Consider the following 17,789-nt stretch of genomic DNA (forward strand, 5'->3'; position numbering starts at 1 on the left):
ATGTACGGCAGATGTGCTTCAGGAGCCAAATGAAGGTGTGATCATGTGACCTCTGAACTCGGTCGCTGTCCTTGGTGCTGAAGATCGACAGGAGCTGTCTGCGGTGCTGAACATTTACAAGTAGGAAGCACTTTGTATCACAATCACTAAAACATTCGACATATGCTGCACAACTTGTGTGCTCCTGATTGGGCTGACATCTCAATCATCTCTTTTTTTACTCCTTTTATTTGTATTTTATGTAACTTTCCTTAAGTTTCCCAGGTTGTTGTTTATGTTCATAGCTTCTTACCTCTACACGCAGCTGTTATCACTGTGTGAAATGTCACTTGGGGTGAATACAAAATGAAGTGTATTATAATTGACAAAGAAACCTCATAAATCAGGTCATGTGTTGCATGAGTTATGATGTGCAATGACTGGAAAATATATGCAAGAAGAGAGGTTAAACGATATCTAACTTTTAGCGGCTGTTCTCAATATTAACTGAGCTTTTAGTTCAGAATAAGTTAATTGATGGCACATAGTGTAATTGACTTGACTTGACACACATAATTAACACAGGAGACAGATAAGGGCTGTTAATTAAAGTGTTCCTGTAAACCTCATGGGTCAAAGGGGAAAAAGAGTGGTTTGCAGCAGAGGATAAGTGATGGTAGTACAATCAAAAACTCACACTGCAACATTAGATAATTGGTTAACATTGTTAGAAAAATTACGAGAGCACTTCAGTGTGAGCTTGTGTTAGCATGCTGATGTTAGCATTTATCTCAAAGCTCAGCCTCTCAAATCTTCTCACATGGCTTAAGACTCTTTGTACGTTACTACACATCTTGCAAAAAGTCCAACTTTAGAAAACAAAAACAGTGTTTCATGTATTTTTATTTATAGGAAAAGCTGCAGAAATGGTCATTTTGGTTTCTTTTTTGTTTGGACCTTTGGGTAAAGTGTTATAACAGCTGGGTAACGACAACAACACATATTGAATGTCCCTTTTGCTATGAGGCTGTTTATCTTCACCCGCCCTTTACATGAACCTCTATATGTTCTATAACTCATATACCGGTTGCAGTGTTGCATATGAAGGCTATATTCATGTATTATACAATAGATGAGGAGAGATGGGCATATGTGGCACAGCTGGAGACAAAGTGTGAGTATGTGCAGAAATGTGTGCAGCCATGCATGACACGAGTGTTTGTGGCCAATTCTGAAAGAAAATGCAACATTCATGAGGACAGAGAGAAAACTCTCCCTTTCACACACAAACACAGGAGGCACATCTGTACTGGACACACACACACACACACACACACACACACACACACACACACACACACACACACTGACCTCAATTAAACCCTGAGCTGATGTGTGAGGCACCGGGGAAACTGGAGGCTCTCTGGACTGCGCGGGGCTATAAATAACCTCTCAGTCTGCACCTAGGAAGATAAGAGTCACAAGGACAGGCTGGACGGAAATATTGAATTTCTCTAGATATATAAATGATGGCTGTTAAGATATTGTTAACAATGTATGTGTTCTCTGACTTCTAAGTATTATATTTAAGCAAATGAAATAAATCATTCGAATGATTTGATTTCAAATGGCTTACATTTTTCCCATTTTAATCATTCAGTCAAACTTTAAGATAATTAAGATGGCAGAAAAAGTCATATTTCACACCACAAACATTGTACTTAAACTTAGTCTTGATGGAGAACATCTCCTCAGGAACATGCATCCTGGAGAAAGTGTAGAACATCTTTCTTCTTAAACCTCCAAGTGACATAAGAAGCCCGTTACCGTTTATATCTCTCTTTTCCAACTGAGAGCACACACTAGCATGCAAAATGCAGGGTTGATTAGAATGGAAGAAGACTTTGCTAAACACCAAAAGGAAAAACAAATGTAATTCTCTCCATAACCAAACTGTTTCTTTCCCTGTTTTTCTTCATCTCTGTTTTTCCTTTCTGTTAGATTCCCCCCCCCCCCCCCCCCCACAATAAAAAGCCACTTTCCTCCTCATGGCTTGCATAGCATTTGAGAAGATGTATTTAAATGTCAGAGTCAGCTATTGGGCACAGCCAGGAGGCAGCTTCCTTCCAAGTTAATGTGAAACCACATGCAGGTGCAAAGGACAAAGTGTGCTCTAACTGGGCTAATGTCACATTTAAAAGTCTAATTACAGGAGTTGTGCAGCATGATGCCATTTACACTCTGTGGTTCCACATAATAAAACCTACATGCAGCTTGTTATTCAATTGGAGAGACTATCACACCATTTATGTTTATTGTAATATTAAAATATATTGTAATATTGATATTTTAGGCACTGATATAACTAAAATGGTAAAAATACTTAAAGGTAGGGTAGGTAAGTTTGAGAAACCGGCTCGAGATCGCTAGAATTTGAAAATACACAACCGGAGAAAATCTGCCACTTCCTTATAGAGCCCCTCCTCCAACACACACGAACGCGCACATGACCAATGAGGGCACGAGATAAGTTTGTGCCCCGATGGAAGGCTGACAGGCAGGTAGGCCATCCAGTTATTTTAGCCGGGCCGGCTAAAATGATTGGTCGTACTTTTTACAGTACTACGGCTTCCACAGATGACATTTTATTCATGGATTTTTTGTCAAAGCACTTAAGATATTCATTGCTATCGGGATGTTAAGAGCATTCCATGGAATATAACAAAAAGTGTATCTCGAGCCGGTTTCTCAAACTTACCTACCCCACCTTTAATAAGACTTGTTAGGGAAGATTATTTTTCTGCATTTGTAGAAAATACAGATTTGCATGATTACACACTGTTGCAAATGCTGTATACCTTGTCCTAATAGAACGTTTACAGTTCATCCCCTTAGAATAAACTAGATTTTTTGTAAAGCCTGCAAGATATGCTTGTCTGTTGATGGGACTGTAAATCTCATAATATATGAATCCTCCTGTTTTGTTATTATTAATATCATATCTGAGCAGGATCACACAGAAAGCAAAGGAGAGCCATAAAACACAGCAATCATGTTTTAATTTCCTCAGAGTCACACTGTTAGCGCCTGTCTGAGTTTGGACTCACACACCATCACTGCAGGTTATTATCTGTCTGCCATTTCTAATAATAATGTGTCACGATGTGAACACCTCATCACACCTCAGTCCTTCTGACGCGCTATAAATTGTTGAGGATCACTGACTGAATCATGTTTTCATCCTCAGATACATCAGGTTCGTTTGTTAATCTGTAGCTGTGTTTGTTGTTTTGTAATATTGTTGTTTAGTCTCGCAGTGTGAGCGCAGCACTCGGAGACGCTCTGCTCCTCCTCCAGATCTCTGTGTCTCTCCGTCTCCCTGCTGCTGCTGATCACTTCGTCTGAGGAGCGCGAGCGAGAAGGATTGCAGCGAGGTCACTCTGCGAAAACAGCAACACACATCCAAACGCAATGCAGGTACAATGATCACTTATTAATATGCTTTAAAAGGATAATTGCTGTGAAAACTAGCATGCTGAATGTGGTTTATTATTTTGTGTGCTTATAGCTATGGTACTTTGTAGCTTACTTACTGGGATACTTGTACTTTATAATGTATCAACAACAGAAAGACTTAACAATTAATGAACATTACAAAACAAAAGCTTTGGATCATACATTTTTGGTGAGATTTTTAGATTTTCATTGGAGAAAGAAATACTTTCAATTACTTTAGGTATGTACACTGTAGACTATGCAATACAACAATAGTAAAAGTAAAAATCATGCATTTGCATTGGTAATGTCTTTTAAATTAAAAAAAGTAAAATATAATCAAAAGTAAATAATTATGCAAAATAGCCTCATTCAATGTTCATGTATATTTTATACTATTTGGATGACTTTATTATTATTGCAGTAACGTAAGCAGCGGTTCTATGTTTCTAGTAGATAACTTTATATGCTGTTATTTAAAAATATAACATCTTACATTACAAGTACAATATTTCCCTCTGAAATGTAGTATCTATGTGAATGATAATTTTCATTTCATTTCATTTCAAACCTTTATTTATCCAGGTTGTATCCCATTGAGATCATTGATCTCTTTTTCAAGGGAGACCTGCTCAAGTAGGTTCCACATGAAACATTAAAAACATAAACAGAACAACAAAAGGACATCATACAGTAGCATTACAGGGATTACAATTTACATACTATCCACATGCACAGGTACCAACAGCTTCCGATTCAGTAGCATCCAACCGAGCTTTAAAAACATTTAGTGGCACCAGATTGCTCAGTTTCCATTTTAATTGCAGATATTCCAGGACAGTGGAGCTGCGTATCTAAATGCTATCTTCCCTAAGACAGTCCTAGCAGTTGGCACATTTAATAAAACCACAGCATGCGATCTCAGGCAGTAGCCACTTACAATTCGCCGTGAGATCAGGGAGCAGATGTAGGATGGAAGTTTCCCTAACATGGCTTTATATATAAAAATGTACCAGTGGCTGAGCCTCCGTACAGTTAATGAAGGCAGACCAGCCCTTGCATACAGGGTACAGTGATGAGTTAATGCTTTACAGTTTGTCACAAATCTCAGTGCACTGTGATACGCAGCATCTAACTTGACCAGGCAATTGGCAAGTGCATTCATATAAATCAGATCACCATAGTCCAGCACAGGTAAAAAGGTCACAGTGATATAGCCTTTTTCTGGCCTCGAGCGAGAAACAGGACTTGTTCCTGTAGAAGAAACCTAGTCTAACCCTCAGTTTTTTTAGCAGGTTATTGACATGACGTTTAAAAGTGAGACAATCATCAAGCCAAAAATAATCATATAATGTGAAGTATAAAGTAGCATACAATTAAAGCACTCGACTTAGGACTTGTGGAAACTGGAGATTTCAAACTTTAAATATAATTATATAGTGCAGATTCACTTCATGTAAAGCGACCTTCAGGCAGATTGTCAATATAAAACTCAGTGTTTTGTTGAGTTTTTGACCAATAACCCTAAGTGATAACACTTTGTTGGAGCTATATATTGCTTTATATTATTTAATAGTTACAAATACATTTTCTTGCCTTTTTTGTTTACAGTGAATGTATTCTTAGTTAGTGTCGTTATTGAAGTGAGTTCAAGTAGTTTTTATGCTTTATTTTTTCAAGGCATGTTTGAGCACCTGATGTCATTTATATATTGGAGACAGGCGGTGCATAATCGAGCATCACAGGTGGTAAAGAGTACGAGTTTAAGAGAGGATACCAGTTTGTAAAGATCCAAAGCAACAAGCAGCATTTCAGTTTTGCAACTTCTCCAGAAGGTGAAAATAATCTCTTGGAAAGTGTGTGTGTGTGTGTGTGTGTGTGTGGTGTGTGTGTGTGTGTGGTGGTGTGTGTGTGTGTGGTGTGTGTGTGGTGATGTGTGTGGTGTTGGTGTGTGTGTGTGGTGTGTGTGTGTGTGTGTGTGTGTGTGTGTGTGTGTGTGTGTGTGTGTGTGTGTGTGTGTGTGTGTTGTGTGTGTGTGTGTGTGTGTGTGTGTGTGTGTGTGTGTGTGTGTGTGTGTGTGTGTGTGTGTGTGCGTGTGCGCGTGTGCGTGTGCGCGTGCGCGTGCGCGTGCGCGTGCGCGCGCGATGACTTAGATGATCACAGGCAGCGTCTCCCTGCTCTGCTCACATGGCTTCACTCTTTTGAATAATGCAGCGCTCTGGATGTTAAGACCCCAAATCCTCCTCTTCCTCCGATCTTTTACAGCAGTTACTCAACATGCAGTCACAGAAAATCAAAAGATGATTTAGTTTGACTGATATTTTATAACTTTCTTGACAGGTTTACGCTAACCTGTGTGTGTTCTTACAGACAGAGGGTCCATCAAGTATCACTTAGTGTTTCACTCGTCATCTTTCACCACCAGCCATCTCTGATCTTTTATTGATGCAGTTTTAAGGAGTGTGAATTATTGAGCGACATTTCTCGATGCTCTGGCATCCTTTCATATTCAAATAGTATACCAGAGGGGCAGAGCCTATCCCCAGATAGTAGCTCTCTCTACATACTCACTTCTTAACCCCTTAAAGCTCTTTATCAAGGGTAAGTAAAAGGCTTTGAAGAGACAAAGAAACGGATTAAGAAAAGAGAAAAAAGATTGACTTAGAGAAATGGCTCTGAAGAACTATTTAGATAAAGGTGGAAGAAGCCTCTGAAAAGCTGAACATGTAGCAATACATTCACATATTATATGGGACTGAAAAACACAGTGAAACCAACATTTAAAATGGGAACAAAAGCATTCAGCATTGGTTAATTTTACAGTAGAAAAAATCACCAATTAAAAAAATGTAAGGCTTCATTATCACTGAAATATGTATCCAAATATAGAAACACTTAGTGTGCATCCTGTGTGAGATGAGAACATGTCATGTGGTGAGGGGAAAACTGTGAACAAGAGGGCTTTTATGTCCCTATTCTCATAAGTGCTCATTTGCTCATGTTACAAGAATGCTAGATTATATCAATATTCTCTCTTTTTCTGGAACCCATGCATATTTAAAGCATATTTAATCATTCCCAATCTGTACAAAATAACTATTTTATCACCCCCTTAACTGTTAAAGGTTAAAATATGCTTGAGTCAATGAAAAGTCTGTATGAGAGACCTTTTTTTTCAGCGTTGGAGGATTAAAGTATTGATTACTGACGTATTGATCTGTTCATTCATACTCACCATTTGGCTTGATGTCCTGCTGCTGGTCCGCTCGTGACAAGAGCCTTGCTTTACGTTTCACCATAGAAAGCTATGAAAGCAGATCCAAAACCAACCTGCTGTTATTCCATTTCACCATATTATTAAACATATTTGTATCAAATATTCTGATTATCCATTGAATAATTGGTGAGATGTGTCAGTTATTTGTCTCACTTAAATTAAAGGAGAGAACAAGGGAGGCAAAAAGTTGCTAAAGTTGCACAGACATTCTCAAGGAACTTGGTGAGCAAAAGTGTCTCTTGGTGTCTCCTTTTCGAGTAAGAGTGGCTTGCAATGTGGTCGGGCATTTGCCTTGTGATGTTAAGCTACCTCCTATTTCTTAAATGAATTGTCTTCTTTGTGTTTATTTGTGTGTTAATGCTTATGTAAAGCATGTATTGTGTATGATACAGTATGTGCTACATAAATAAACTAACCTTCCTCTGTGTTTCCCCAGGCAGATGGGAAGGCAGTGGATGGCGGCCTGCTGCCTGATGCCAACGGGAAGGACCCGAACCCTGGTGGACAGACAGAGGGCTCCAAGTGGCAGAAACCACGGCTCACACGCAAATCTCTGATGAATTGTTGTCTCGTCAAGTGGATCATTGCCAGCACCACGCAACAAGGGCCAGGTACACACACAGGCTTACACAAACAATACAGTGAATTTAATATGTGCATGATCATGTGACAGCAGAGAAAGTGGGACCCGAGGAGGGATATAAAGAAAGAGGGCAGGTCTTCATTCACCTAAGTAAAAAAGGTAATTTTAAATATCAACATTGTGTTAGTTTGTTTTTCCTAAATCAGGCTCAATTGCTCTCAAGGCACACACATTCATGATTATCCAGATAACGATAATAACCACATTCCTCTTATTGCAAATGTGTTTTTATCACAACCCCCGGTACATTTCCATAACCTCAAATCCCTAATTAAAATTCATACAAATAGTGATTCATTTCTCCTCTGATCTTTTATCAGCCTGGTTAACAAACACAGTGATGAGCAGGCAGAATGTCTCCGCTGGTGTTTCCAGAAAGGACTGCTGTTTGTTATCCAGACTCGTTTACTGCTGACTTCTCTCTCTGCCAGCACACAGATGCCATGCCTCTGACAGGACACTGATGAAAACAGAGCATGACTAATACTCTGGGGGCTGACAAACCATCCACTCAAACTTTAATCATAACACTTTGTTCAGCTCTAATTTGGAGCAGGAAACTTGTCTTGATTTGTATTTATGAGGATTTTAAATATATCTGTAGTAAAGTAAAAGTTCAACTTCTGCTCAAACAAACCAAAATATACTGTATGTATTCTCACTCTCAATATTATGTGAATCCATTAGACCATTGGTTACGTTTTAAAATGAAATAATGTGTTGAAGGTGGGGTAGGCCTATGTAATTTTGGAGAAACCAGCTCGAATGCGCTAGAATTTGAAAATACACAACCAGAAAAAATCTGCCCCTTCCTTCAGACTTCCTTACAGAGCCCCTCCTCCAACACACACGAACGCACACATGACCAATGAGGGCACGAGATAAGTTTGTGCACAGATGGAAGGCTGACAGGCAGGTAGGCCATCCAGTTATTTTAGCCGGGCCGGCTAAAATGATTGGTCGTGCTTTTTACAGTACTACGGCTTCCACAGATGACATTTTTTTTATGGATTTTTTGTCAAAGCACTTAAGATATTCATTGCTATCGGGATGTTAAGAGCATTCCATGGAATATAACAAAAAGTGTATCTCGAGCCGGTTTCTCAAACTTACCTACCCCACCTTTAACTGTTAAAGCATATCTCCTTAACTTTAAAGCAACTTGATCGCCATCTACTGGTGTGTAGACATGGTATCACCTGAGTGTTCGACAAAAGACTAGATGGTCTGCACTCACTCTCGCAAGCCTTAATGTATCTCATGCACAACAATATGATATATATGCAAGTGCAAAATATGCAACACAAATTCTTAATAGTTATAAGATTGTGCAGGAAAATATGGAATTGCTGTGTAATGTTAAAACGTGATTCATACATTATTGTTTCTCTGATTTTGCAAGTGAGAACTGCAGCACATAGGATTAGCAGAGGATGTTGAACTTTTGTATTCACTTTGCCATTACATACTGTAGGCTATATATAGCTGTATTTACAGCTTTAGGACTTTAACTTTAAAGGTCCTCTATTATACTCTTTTTCAAAAATATATTATAGTTCTCAGATATATACAAAACATGTCTCTGAAGTGTTTGGCTGAAATACCAAACAGATCATGCATTGTAGCGTCCCATAAACCCCTCTGTTTCAGCCCTGTTTCAAAAGTGCTGATTCTGTGTCTGTAGCTTTAAATACTAATGAGCTGCTGCTGGCCACGCCCCTTTGTGATGTGTTTGGTTTTAAAAAAACACAACGGTGCTCTAGGAGGAGATTCAGGTGATAAGGTGGGGGGGGGGTTACCTTGGTTGGTTATTGGCTAATGGTTACACAACCCAAAAAAAACATTGTGACATCACAAAGTGGCCAAAATGTGATCAGCTCATTTTCAGACAGGTTTTTATATAAATGGATCAGGACAAAAAGAGAGGGGACCTTTTTTTACTGAAGCTTTCCGAATCTCTTTGCACAGAGGGGACACAGGTTTATGTATAAAAGACATGAAAAGTGGATTTTGCACAATAAGTGACCTTTAATGTTGTACAAGTTGTTACAAGCCTTTAGGGTTTTATTCATAACAACCTGGGACATTTCTTATGTGTCTTTTGTATCTACTTTTGGTTTAATTTAATTAAATGCACTGATTAATAACTTGAAATAGAAGTTTGTTACTAGTAGAGTTAACCTCAACAATAAACATTATCGAAACCCTCTGGTACACCTTTACAATCCAGGTTGAACTGGTTTGTTGTTGTTGTTTTAAAGTCTTCAGTCTAAAGGGGGATTTTAAATCTCTCTTATAACTCAAGAGTGAGATGGTCTCAGAGAAATAATAAAAGCATGTCGTTTATTTGTGAGAAGTTTCTTTGTTTGTTACAGGGTTCGAGATGTCTTTTCTCTGCAGGAATGTGTGAAAGAGCCAAATATTTTAGTAACACATTCTCATGGTGGCTGCTGCTCCATCTCCTACACATTTTCTATTGAATATGTGTATTAGAGAGGAAGCTAGAGGTCAGCTTAAAGAGAGTGTAAAGATTGTGCGCTTTCTGTCAAATCTTATTTACTGTTAAAAGAAAATGTATGGTAATATGTTAGTAGCCACCTGATGATGGAAATGCTGCTATACAATGGCATTTAGCATGGAGGTTACCATTTTCATTTATGGTTCTTCAGGTCATTCGTGATAGCAATGCACATTTTGAAACTATGTTTGACAAGGCAATTGGAAGTTTAATAAAACCTGGGCAACATCATTATTCTTTTATTTATTTCTTCCCTTTCATTTACATCAAAAACTGCTCTTGAATTTAAGGGATATGATAAGGCAAGTTTCTGCATTTTTTTTAACTAATTTACTTAAAAGTTAGAAATGAGTTTGTATATTGAGCAAAGTATGGAAAAAACAATTCAATAAACAAAAAGTAAAAGAAAACTGGGCAATGGAAGGGCAGGTGTAATCCCCCTTGAAAAAATGCAATGTAAAGCATTTCTTGACAAAGAAAATGCATACAAATCAATGAAAGCGCTAAAAGCATGCACTAAGAAAGAGGCTGAGAGAGAGCGAAGTTTCGGGTGTTTCTTCCTGAGAGGAGAAGCTGTGACGGTGTTTGATGGATGAGCTGAGGCTCTGAGCTGTAATGCTCTGAGCTGTAATGCTCTGAGCTGTAATGCTCTCTCCACAGTCATTAAAGCCTGAGGGGGAAACTGATGCACTGTCTGCATCTCTGCATGCTTAAGCCACCTCGCTGTATTTAATATAAGAACGGGGGTAGATCAGCACTTAGGCTGCATTAAACATTATACTGCTGCCTTATTGTTTATGTTAGGCCAGTTCCCACATTAGCTCATACATCTTGCATGTTCTCTAATGGCCGAGTGCGTTTCCTCCGTCGAGGTAGGATTAACCAACACATCAAAAACACTTTATAAAAATCTATGTTTGTAAGTAAAGGATAACTAGTTAGCTAGACGATCAATCAACACAGTTTAAATCCTCTGACTCGTGTAAGGCAACATTAAGCATATTAGGGAAAAATGAAGGCTATTATTTTGTTAAATGTATTTTAGTAGGGTGATTTATTGACAATTTACAAAAAAACAAAAAACAATGAGTACTATTCTTCCATATACGCAACTTAGGAACTTGTTTGATTTATGACACACAACTTTTATCAAAAGAACACAAACAATCACGCACTACGACATCAAATCTCCCTCTGAAATACAGCTGTTACACTGCTCTTGTGGTGTGCCGCGGCCAAATGTGTTTTGTTTTTTTGGAAATTGCACCAACCCAGTTCATCAGTGCACCGTAGCTGTTTGACTCAGACATTAAGTACAAAGCTATTTACATAAACTATCGGCAGCAATCAAAATGCATTTCTGGCCTGCCTTCTCTCCCTCTTCTTAGACCAATATTTATCTCTCAACAATTGATTTGCCCTCCACCCCCCTTTCCTACTTTAACTGAGTCCATTATGTTGTGCAGAGTCATCAGCTGTGAACTATTCTCAAACACTTACATTGTCCTCCGGCGGCACACAATAATACAAAGCCTCACTCGTGCCTTTGCAACAACAAAAAGTACTTTTAGACCAACATGTAAGCATGTAAGGAGCATTTTACAGAGGCTACTTATTGACCTCAAAGGTGTGCAGCTCATCGTTCAGCACAGATTGAACTGCCCTTTGCTTAACTACAGTGTCGTAAACAAAGCACCGGTTTAACAGTCACAGTTTTTTTTCATCTTTAAGTGAATCCTGCTGAGTTATTCACTATGTGTGCGGCTGATTGACGTAGGAGAAACAAGCAGCGCCACACAGGGCAGGGCCGGCTTCTTCTTTCTAAGTGCTGCTCAAATCCCAGCCATCAGCGGATGTGGATCAATGCTTGGTTTTACAGCTTTGCATCCTTGAAATGACTGAGCAAATACAGACTGTCAATCAGGGACTATTAGTAAAGAAATTCCTTCAGTAACAACCCCCTTCTGCCCCTACAAACCTCCAACACACACACTCAAACACACAGATCAGGACAGAGAGGAGATGGAGTGAGTGTGGGGTGGAGCCCCTGAGTTGATGGAGTTGTTGGACAGATCCTAAAATGAACTATCCAGGAGGTAAAACACCAGCTGTTGGATTTTTGGAAAGCTTTGGATCATTTAAGTCGATTAACACTCTATGATTGTAATTGTTCTGCACACATGACAGACTTTTAATCCAAACCAGGATGCTCTGCAGGCAAATGAGGATTCTATTTTTTGCTTTATTGGTCAGTGGTTGAAGTCAGGGGTTTCTTTTAAGTGATCCTGGACAAAAGCCCTGACGTGGCAGGAGGAAGGCTTTTGCACAGGCGGTATCTAATGCAAGGCAACAATGGGAATGGATGGCATGGAAGTAATTGCCATTGCTGTTGTTATCGGGCTGTTTTATGTCGTGCTCAAACAGTTTGGAGTTTGGGAGCCCTTGTCACTCGAAGGTAAGATGTTGAGACCTTTGCATGGGATTTTCTGAAGAAGAAAAATCGTAAAAACTTTCCAGTTGTTTATTTGTGTTGCTAAATTATAAGTGAGTGCAGTCACATAAGGCAGCTGTATATGTTCATCAAATATGAAAGGGATGTGGATAATGGATTTCAAAAGGAAAGGATAAAGTATATAGAAATATTTTTTGTTGCTGTAATTGTTACTCCTGGGACATTTGAGGCAACCAAAAACTCTTTCAGCGTACATAATAGCATGTTCACCTTAATGTTGTTGTTGTTTTTTAAATGTGTTCACTGTGTTGGTATATTTGTGTAACTTTTAGAGATTAAGCATTAACAGTTTCTTCTTCCCCCTTTCATTTCCTTCATCACCATCTCTTGCTGGTCAACTTTTGTGTTGTGCTTTCTTTAAAGATGGTGAGTAGTACTTCTTGAGGTGTTCATTCCGGTATTATCAATAAGGTTTTTATTTTAATCCCAGCTATCTTTTGTAAACTTCTTTCCCTTCATTTGTTATCTAAATGGACTGTCCCTTTGGCTGATAGAATAATGCATATTCCCTTTTGGACATCTAGACTTGTCAAACACGGTGTTACTAATATGAATTATGGCTGCCTTGTATTCAGGTGATGTTGCAGAATTGTCACCAATGTTAATTAGTAAAACCTGTGATTATAAAGCAAGTCAGAGGATGTGTCTAAAATCCCTCTCTCCTGTCCATTTATTTATCCAAATGTCAGAATTGTCACAAAAAAAGTAGCCAAAAAGATGTAGATTGTATGTCTGTGTATTTCCTGTGGCAGCCTTATTTCTTCATGATTAATCCCCCCTTTTCTATAGCAAAAATGTAGGTTTAAGAACAATTTGTTGTTCAAATGTGTGTTCAAGTTTATGTCGTAGCACACTTGTCAATTACAGGCAAGAAATGATATTTATTTGTGTAAAAAAATCTCTATTCATTCCATACTATACAGTACATAAATGAGTGGTTATTATGAAGGAATAAGAGGTTTAGTGAAAGAGGGGGTTATTTTGGACACAGCCAAGATGTCAACAATTCCTTGAACTGCTTCCACCACTTCAACTGTATTTCATGCTTATTTCCTCTTCGTAACTACCCTCATTTTTCCAAGCTACAGTAGACGCTCCTCTAACTAATATATTTGTCATCTTCTTTATCAAAAAATGTCCCTAAATATTTTACACCATTGGTGTGTTTTTATCATATTGAAGCAATACTGTACATTCTTCTAACTATTTTGTTTTGTATCTCTTACCCACTTCCTTGTCTTACATATCCCTCTTTATTTTTTGAATTTCTATGTGGTCTGTACAGATGGTGAGCATTTTGAGTTATGTTCTGTACTTATATTTTGCCTCCCATCTATTATGATTTTCTAGTATTTTCAACTCGTCCTCTCCCTGTCCTTTGTGGTCTTTCTTTCTTGTCCTTCCCCTGTTTCCTCCTTCTTTCTTTCTTCCCCTTATTTCCCACCCCACCCCCTATTTTCTCTGTGTCCCACTGACAGACAGCTGTGACGGAGAACTTGAACTCTCCATGGTGCGTCACCAGCCCGAGGGCCTCGATCAGCTCCAGGCCCAGACACAGTTCACCAGGAAGGAGCTCCAGTCGCTCTACAGAGGCTTTAAAAATGTATGAAAACAATCAGTCAGCGCTAGTGGATCTAATTAGAGAGGATGAGCCTTCATCTTAACGAAAATCATTAGTTAACAGTAACGGTGGCTCAGGGGTCCAGTTGAGGCGGATCAATCATTGAGCAGAATAAAGCTTGCAGACACATTTATATTTACATTACACCAGATATGACGCCAAAATGATGTGGACGGCCCAATATTTACCCATATGTGGTTATTTAACATATTTCCCAAACAATTAGGATTAATATGCTGCTACTATGAATCTCCACTTTTCAGGCTATCCACAAAATGTTTGGATATTGGATGGCGAGTAATCACACTGCATGTATGGTGTGCATGTGTATAGTTGAGTAAGTGAGTATTTATCTGTAGACGTTACAACGGAATAAGTTCAAGATGTTAAACTAAATAATATCCTTTACCTGCCCAAACACTGTTTCTAAAGAGCTGGAAGTGCACCGTTGTTGACAAAACAATGGGTAATGAATCGACAGTTAGTGACGATTATGTGCCTTTAAACAGGAGAAGGAGAAGAGTGCAAGCTAATGTTAACAAATCGGAATTAAATATAAACAAATGTTTTCACGTTCCTGAGCCCTTAACGTCACATAATGGTAAGAGACCTTCAGAGTAAACTAACTGTAATGAAATATCTACAGGGGGACTTGCTCTGGGTGCTCTGCTAAGTGAAATCTAATGGGAAAATGCCATTTTAAAGGGCCCATGTCATGGCCATTTCCACTGATCATAATTCCATTGTTGAGGTCTACTAGAATAGATTTATATTGTGCAATTTTCCAAACTCACATTGGTTTCTCATACAGCATCTCTGTAAACTACGTGTATTCACTGAATTTCACTCTCTGCCTTTAACGGCTCGTTGTAGCTCCAATAGCTCCAGCCCCCACCCTCCCTGTGAGCACAGTGTGCTCTGATTGGTCGGGACGTTGTGAATCGCGCTGAACTCCGTGGAGGTGTTGTTTCCTTGTTAGCGATACACAGCCAAACACAGCCAAACTCATCCTGAGCACACACAAAGTCACAGCCGAAGTAAAAACAATAAGTGTGGCTTGATATTGAGTAAGAAAAAGGTTGATAAACGCTGTGAGAATGGGTCTGCAGAGAGAATTTCGCCGCCATCCCAACTGTCTGTTATCAGCCTGCAGCCAGGGAGGAGAAATCAGCTGAGCTGCCTGCTCCCTGCACACAGATGTGTGTGTGAGGAAGTCCGTGGATTGGTCAATTTGGACCAATCAGCGGGGGCTTAACGTAACGGCTCCACGGATTGGTCCATTTCGTTCCGGGTACGGCTTGACATCATGCCGTACCCGGAACGAAATGGAAGAATCAAATGGACAATGACGTATCTCCAACGAGGCGTTTTGGGGAGGTATTTTCTGTGTTAGAGTTTTACTCGCTACAGGGTGTACTTTGAGGGTTTGTGACTCTGCACACCGTTTACATGCATAACAACTTTCATAACACACAAGGGGACGGGTAATAACCGGAAAAGCATGACATGGGCCCTTTAAGAGATTTTAGTTTCAAAATCTAATGTTCTCTGTCTGGCTGTTACTGTTTCCTTTACATGCACTACTTGCATTACCTTGATTTACTTAAGGAATTGTCTCACCAGAGTTTACACATGTGCCTTAAGGCTTTTCATTGCTGAAGTAATCTGGGGTAGCTGCATTGTGGGTATTTATTTTGCAAAAAAAGCACCAAAGGCCTCCATAGAGATTTTCCATAAATAGTGAAGTTTCTTTTAAGTTCTTTATGCCCTCTAGTGGCCATACATTAGATCTGCATTTCAGGCAGGGGCTGATACTGCACAGGAGAATACAATTATAGAATGCCATTAATGAACCATTATTGTCTGTTATTCTTGTTATTACATAACTCTAACTGTGTAATTTCAAATATAATTCATTATTAATAGTGTACGCTCTGACTTAAATTATGTAAACTTGTATTTCCTTCCACAGGAATGTCCCAGTGGGCTGGTGGATGAGGAAACTTTCAAAAGCATTTACTCTCAGTTCTTCCCTCAAGGAGGTACAGTATTCATTTAATGAACTGGTGTTATATAAGCATCTGATTCTCAGTATACAACTAGTATCTTTCTTAAGTGTATTGTATATTCATTTTATGTTCTCAGACGCAACCACGTATGCACATTTCTTGTTCCAAGCATTTGATATGGACAGAAGTGGCTCCATCCGGTTTGAGGTGAGTGCACCACTGACTGAATATTTGTGGAAGAAACCAAAAAGAGAGGTTATAATAATAATACGTCTTATTGTTTTTACAGGATTTTGTGATAGGACTGTCTGTGTTGCTAAGAGGCTCTGTCACAGAGAAACTTCGATGGGCGTTCAACCTTTACGACATCAACAAAGATGGCTACGTTACAAAAGAGGTAACTTCAACAAACAGGAAAACAAAACCAAATGTGTTGCAGGGTATTCATTTCTGTCTGTGTCTCTGGTTTCCTGCAGGAAATGATGGCAATAATGACGTCAATTTATGACATGATGGGCAGATATACCTTACCCAGTGTACGGGATGATTCTCCATATGAGCATGTGGAGAGATTCTTCCAGGTTTGTTATCTATGCAGCCACAAAGCTTAATAATGTAAATACATCCAGTAGGCCTATACTGTATCAAGTCACAGTGTGTGTCAATGAACCTGTATACTGTAGGGTTTTTGACCAGTGACACTCTCTTTTAGAAAAATGTAATCTAATTTGGCGGGAAAATAACACAAAGCCGTTTTTTTTAATCAGTCTGAAGGCTGGACCTCTTTTAAAACCACAGATCATCATTATCATTTTATGACACACTGTTGTACTTTAGATAAATATAATTGTACACTTGATTTCCTTTCCATGTCTGACATTTTTCAGAAAATGGATCGGAACAGAGACGGCGTGGTGACTATTGATGAGTTCATAGAAACCTGTCAAAAGGTAAAACTCCAGTCAAACTGAGTGAGTTCATGCAGCTTTCAACACAAACAAACACATTTTCTCTTCCATCTGCTTTCTTTTCTCAACAGGATGAAAACATTATGGCTTCCATGCAGCTCTTTGAGAACGTCATCTAATTTCTGTTCAGAGACGGGGATCAGTAAAGCGCTTCCAGCTGCAAATGAAATCACTTCATCCTTCCTGGAAAGGGTAAACCAGGTCGTGCAACATATTTGACTCATTTGAACACACAGTGGAAACAACTATTACTTTTCCCGTCCAACTGTTCTATGCAGAGAAGTGTGCAGAAATCACCACGAGTGTTTTTTTGCATGACAATTGTTTTTGTGTACATGAAGGGAATGTGAAAAAAGTCACCATACCAGATGAGCATGAGTGAATGCCCAACAAAGCATGTGATGCAAACTACATTGAAGACAAACAAAAAGTATATTTATGTTTGAGTTCTACAGATTGTTGTGTCCTAAATGTGACCCTGTCATTGACATGTTGACGCAAAACCTGCTGAAATAAATAAACTACCTTCACATTCTGAAAGATCTACTGAATATCTTCACGACACACAAAGCAGGGATGTGTGCAAGCGGGGCTTAATTATTTACAGAATAAACAGTCTTGCACAACTCAACATCTTGCCATGATTACATCGGACGTCTTATATTTGAAGTTATGTAACTGTTCGGCTGCAAAACATCAATAAAACCAAGTACTATGCAACCTCCTGCTTCCATGCTACACGCACAAACAAATCGAATGAGTCAATC

The 17,789-nt window shown here is 39.0% G+C and overlaps 1 protein-coding gene across 3 annotated transcripts; it reads left to right on the plus strand.

Moving 5' to 3' along the window:
• Positions 1 to 9: 9 nt before the first annotated feature.
• LOC117476611 (calsenilin-like) lies at positions 10 to 17,741 on the plus strand. Of its 3 annotated transcripts, XM_034123271.1 has the most exons (11): positions 10 to 120; positions 3,289 to 3,456; positions 7,188 to 7,362; positions 8,617 to 8,619; positions 13,903 to 14,027; positions 16,018 to 16,087; positions 16,191 to 16,261; positions 16,344 to 16,451; positions 16,531 to 16,635; positions 16,942 to 17,004; positions 17,094 to 17,741. In XM_034123271.1, exons 2-11 carry the CDS (start codon positions 3,451 to 3,453, stop codon positions 17,139 to 17,141), a joined length of 774 nt encoding a protein of 257 aa, XP_033979162.1. In that variant the 5' UTR covers positions 10 to 120; positions 3,289 to 3,450; the 3' UTR covers positions 17,142 to 17,741. The 3 variants fall into 3 exon arrangements, with proteins under 3 accessions (XP_033979162.1, XP_033979163.1, XP_033979164.1); XM_034123272.1 differs by lacking the exon at positions 8,617 to 8,619; XM_034123273.1 differs by lacking the exons at positions 10 to 120; positions 3,289 to 3,456; positions 7,188 to 7,362; positions 8,617 to 8,619 and adding an exon at positions 12,215 to 12,367.
• The last annotated feature ends 48 nt before the right edge of the window (positions 17,742 to 17,789 follow it).

Source organism: Trematomus bernacchii, unplaced genomic scaffold, assembly GCF_902827165.1.
Source record: "Trematomus bernacchii unplaced genomic scaffold, fTreBer1.1, whole genome shotgun sequence".
Taxonomy (NCBI): domain Eukaryota; kingdom Metazoa; phylum Chordata; class Actinopteri; order Perciformes; family Nototheniidae; genus Trematomus; species Trematomus bernacchii.

What these genes read in the sequence shown, in the direction of transcription:
- LOC117476611 (XM_034123271.1), top strand. An exon ending in TCAGTTCTTCCCTCAAGGAG is followed by an intron (nt 16,088 to 16,190) that starts GTACAGTATTCA and finishes TTATGTTCTCAG; the next exon opens with ACGCAACCACGTATGCACAT. An exon ending in ATGGCTACGTTACAAAAGAG is followed by an intron (nt 16,452 to 16,530) that starts GTAACTTCAACA and finishes GGTTTCCTGCAG; the next exon opens with GAAATGATGGCAATAATGAC.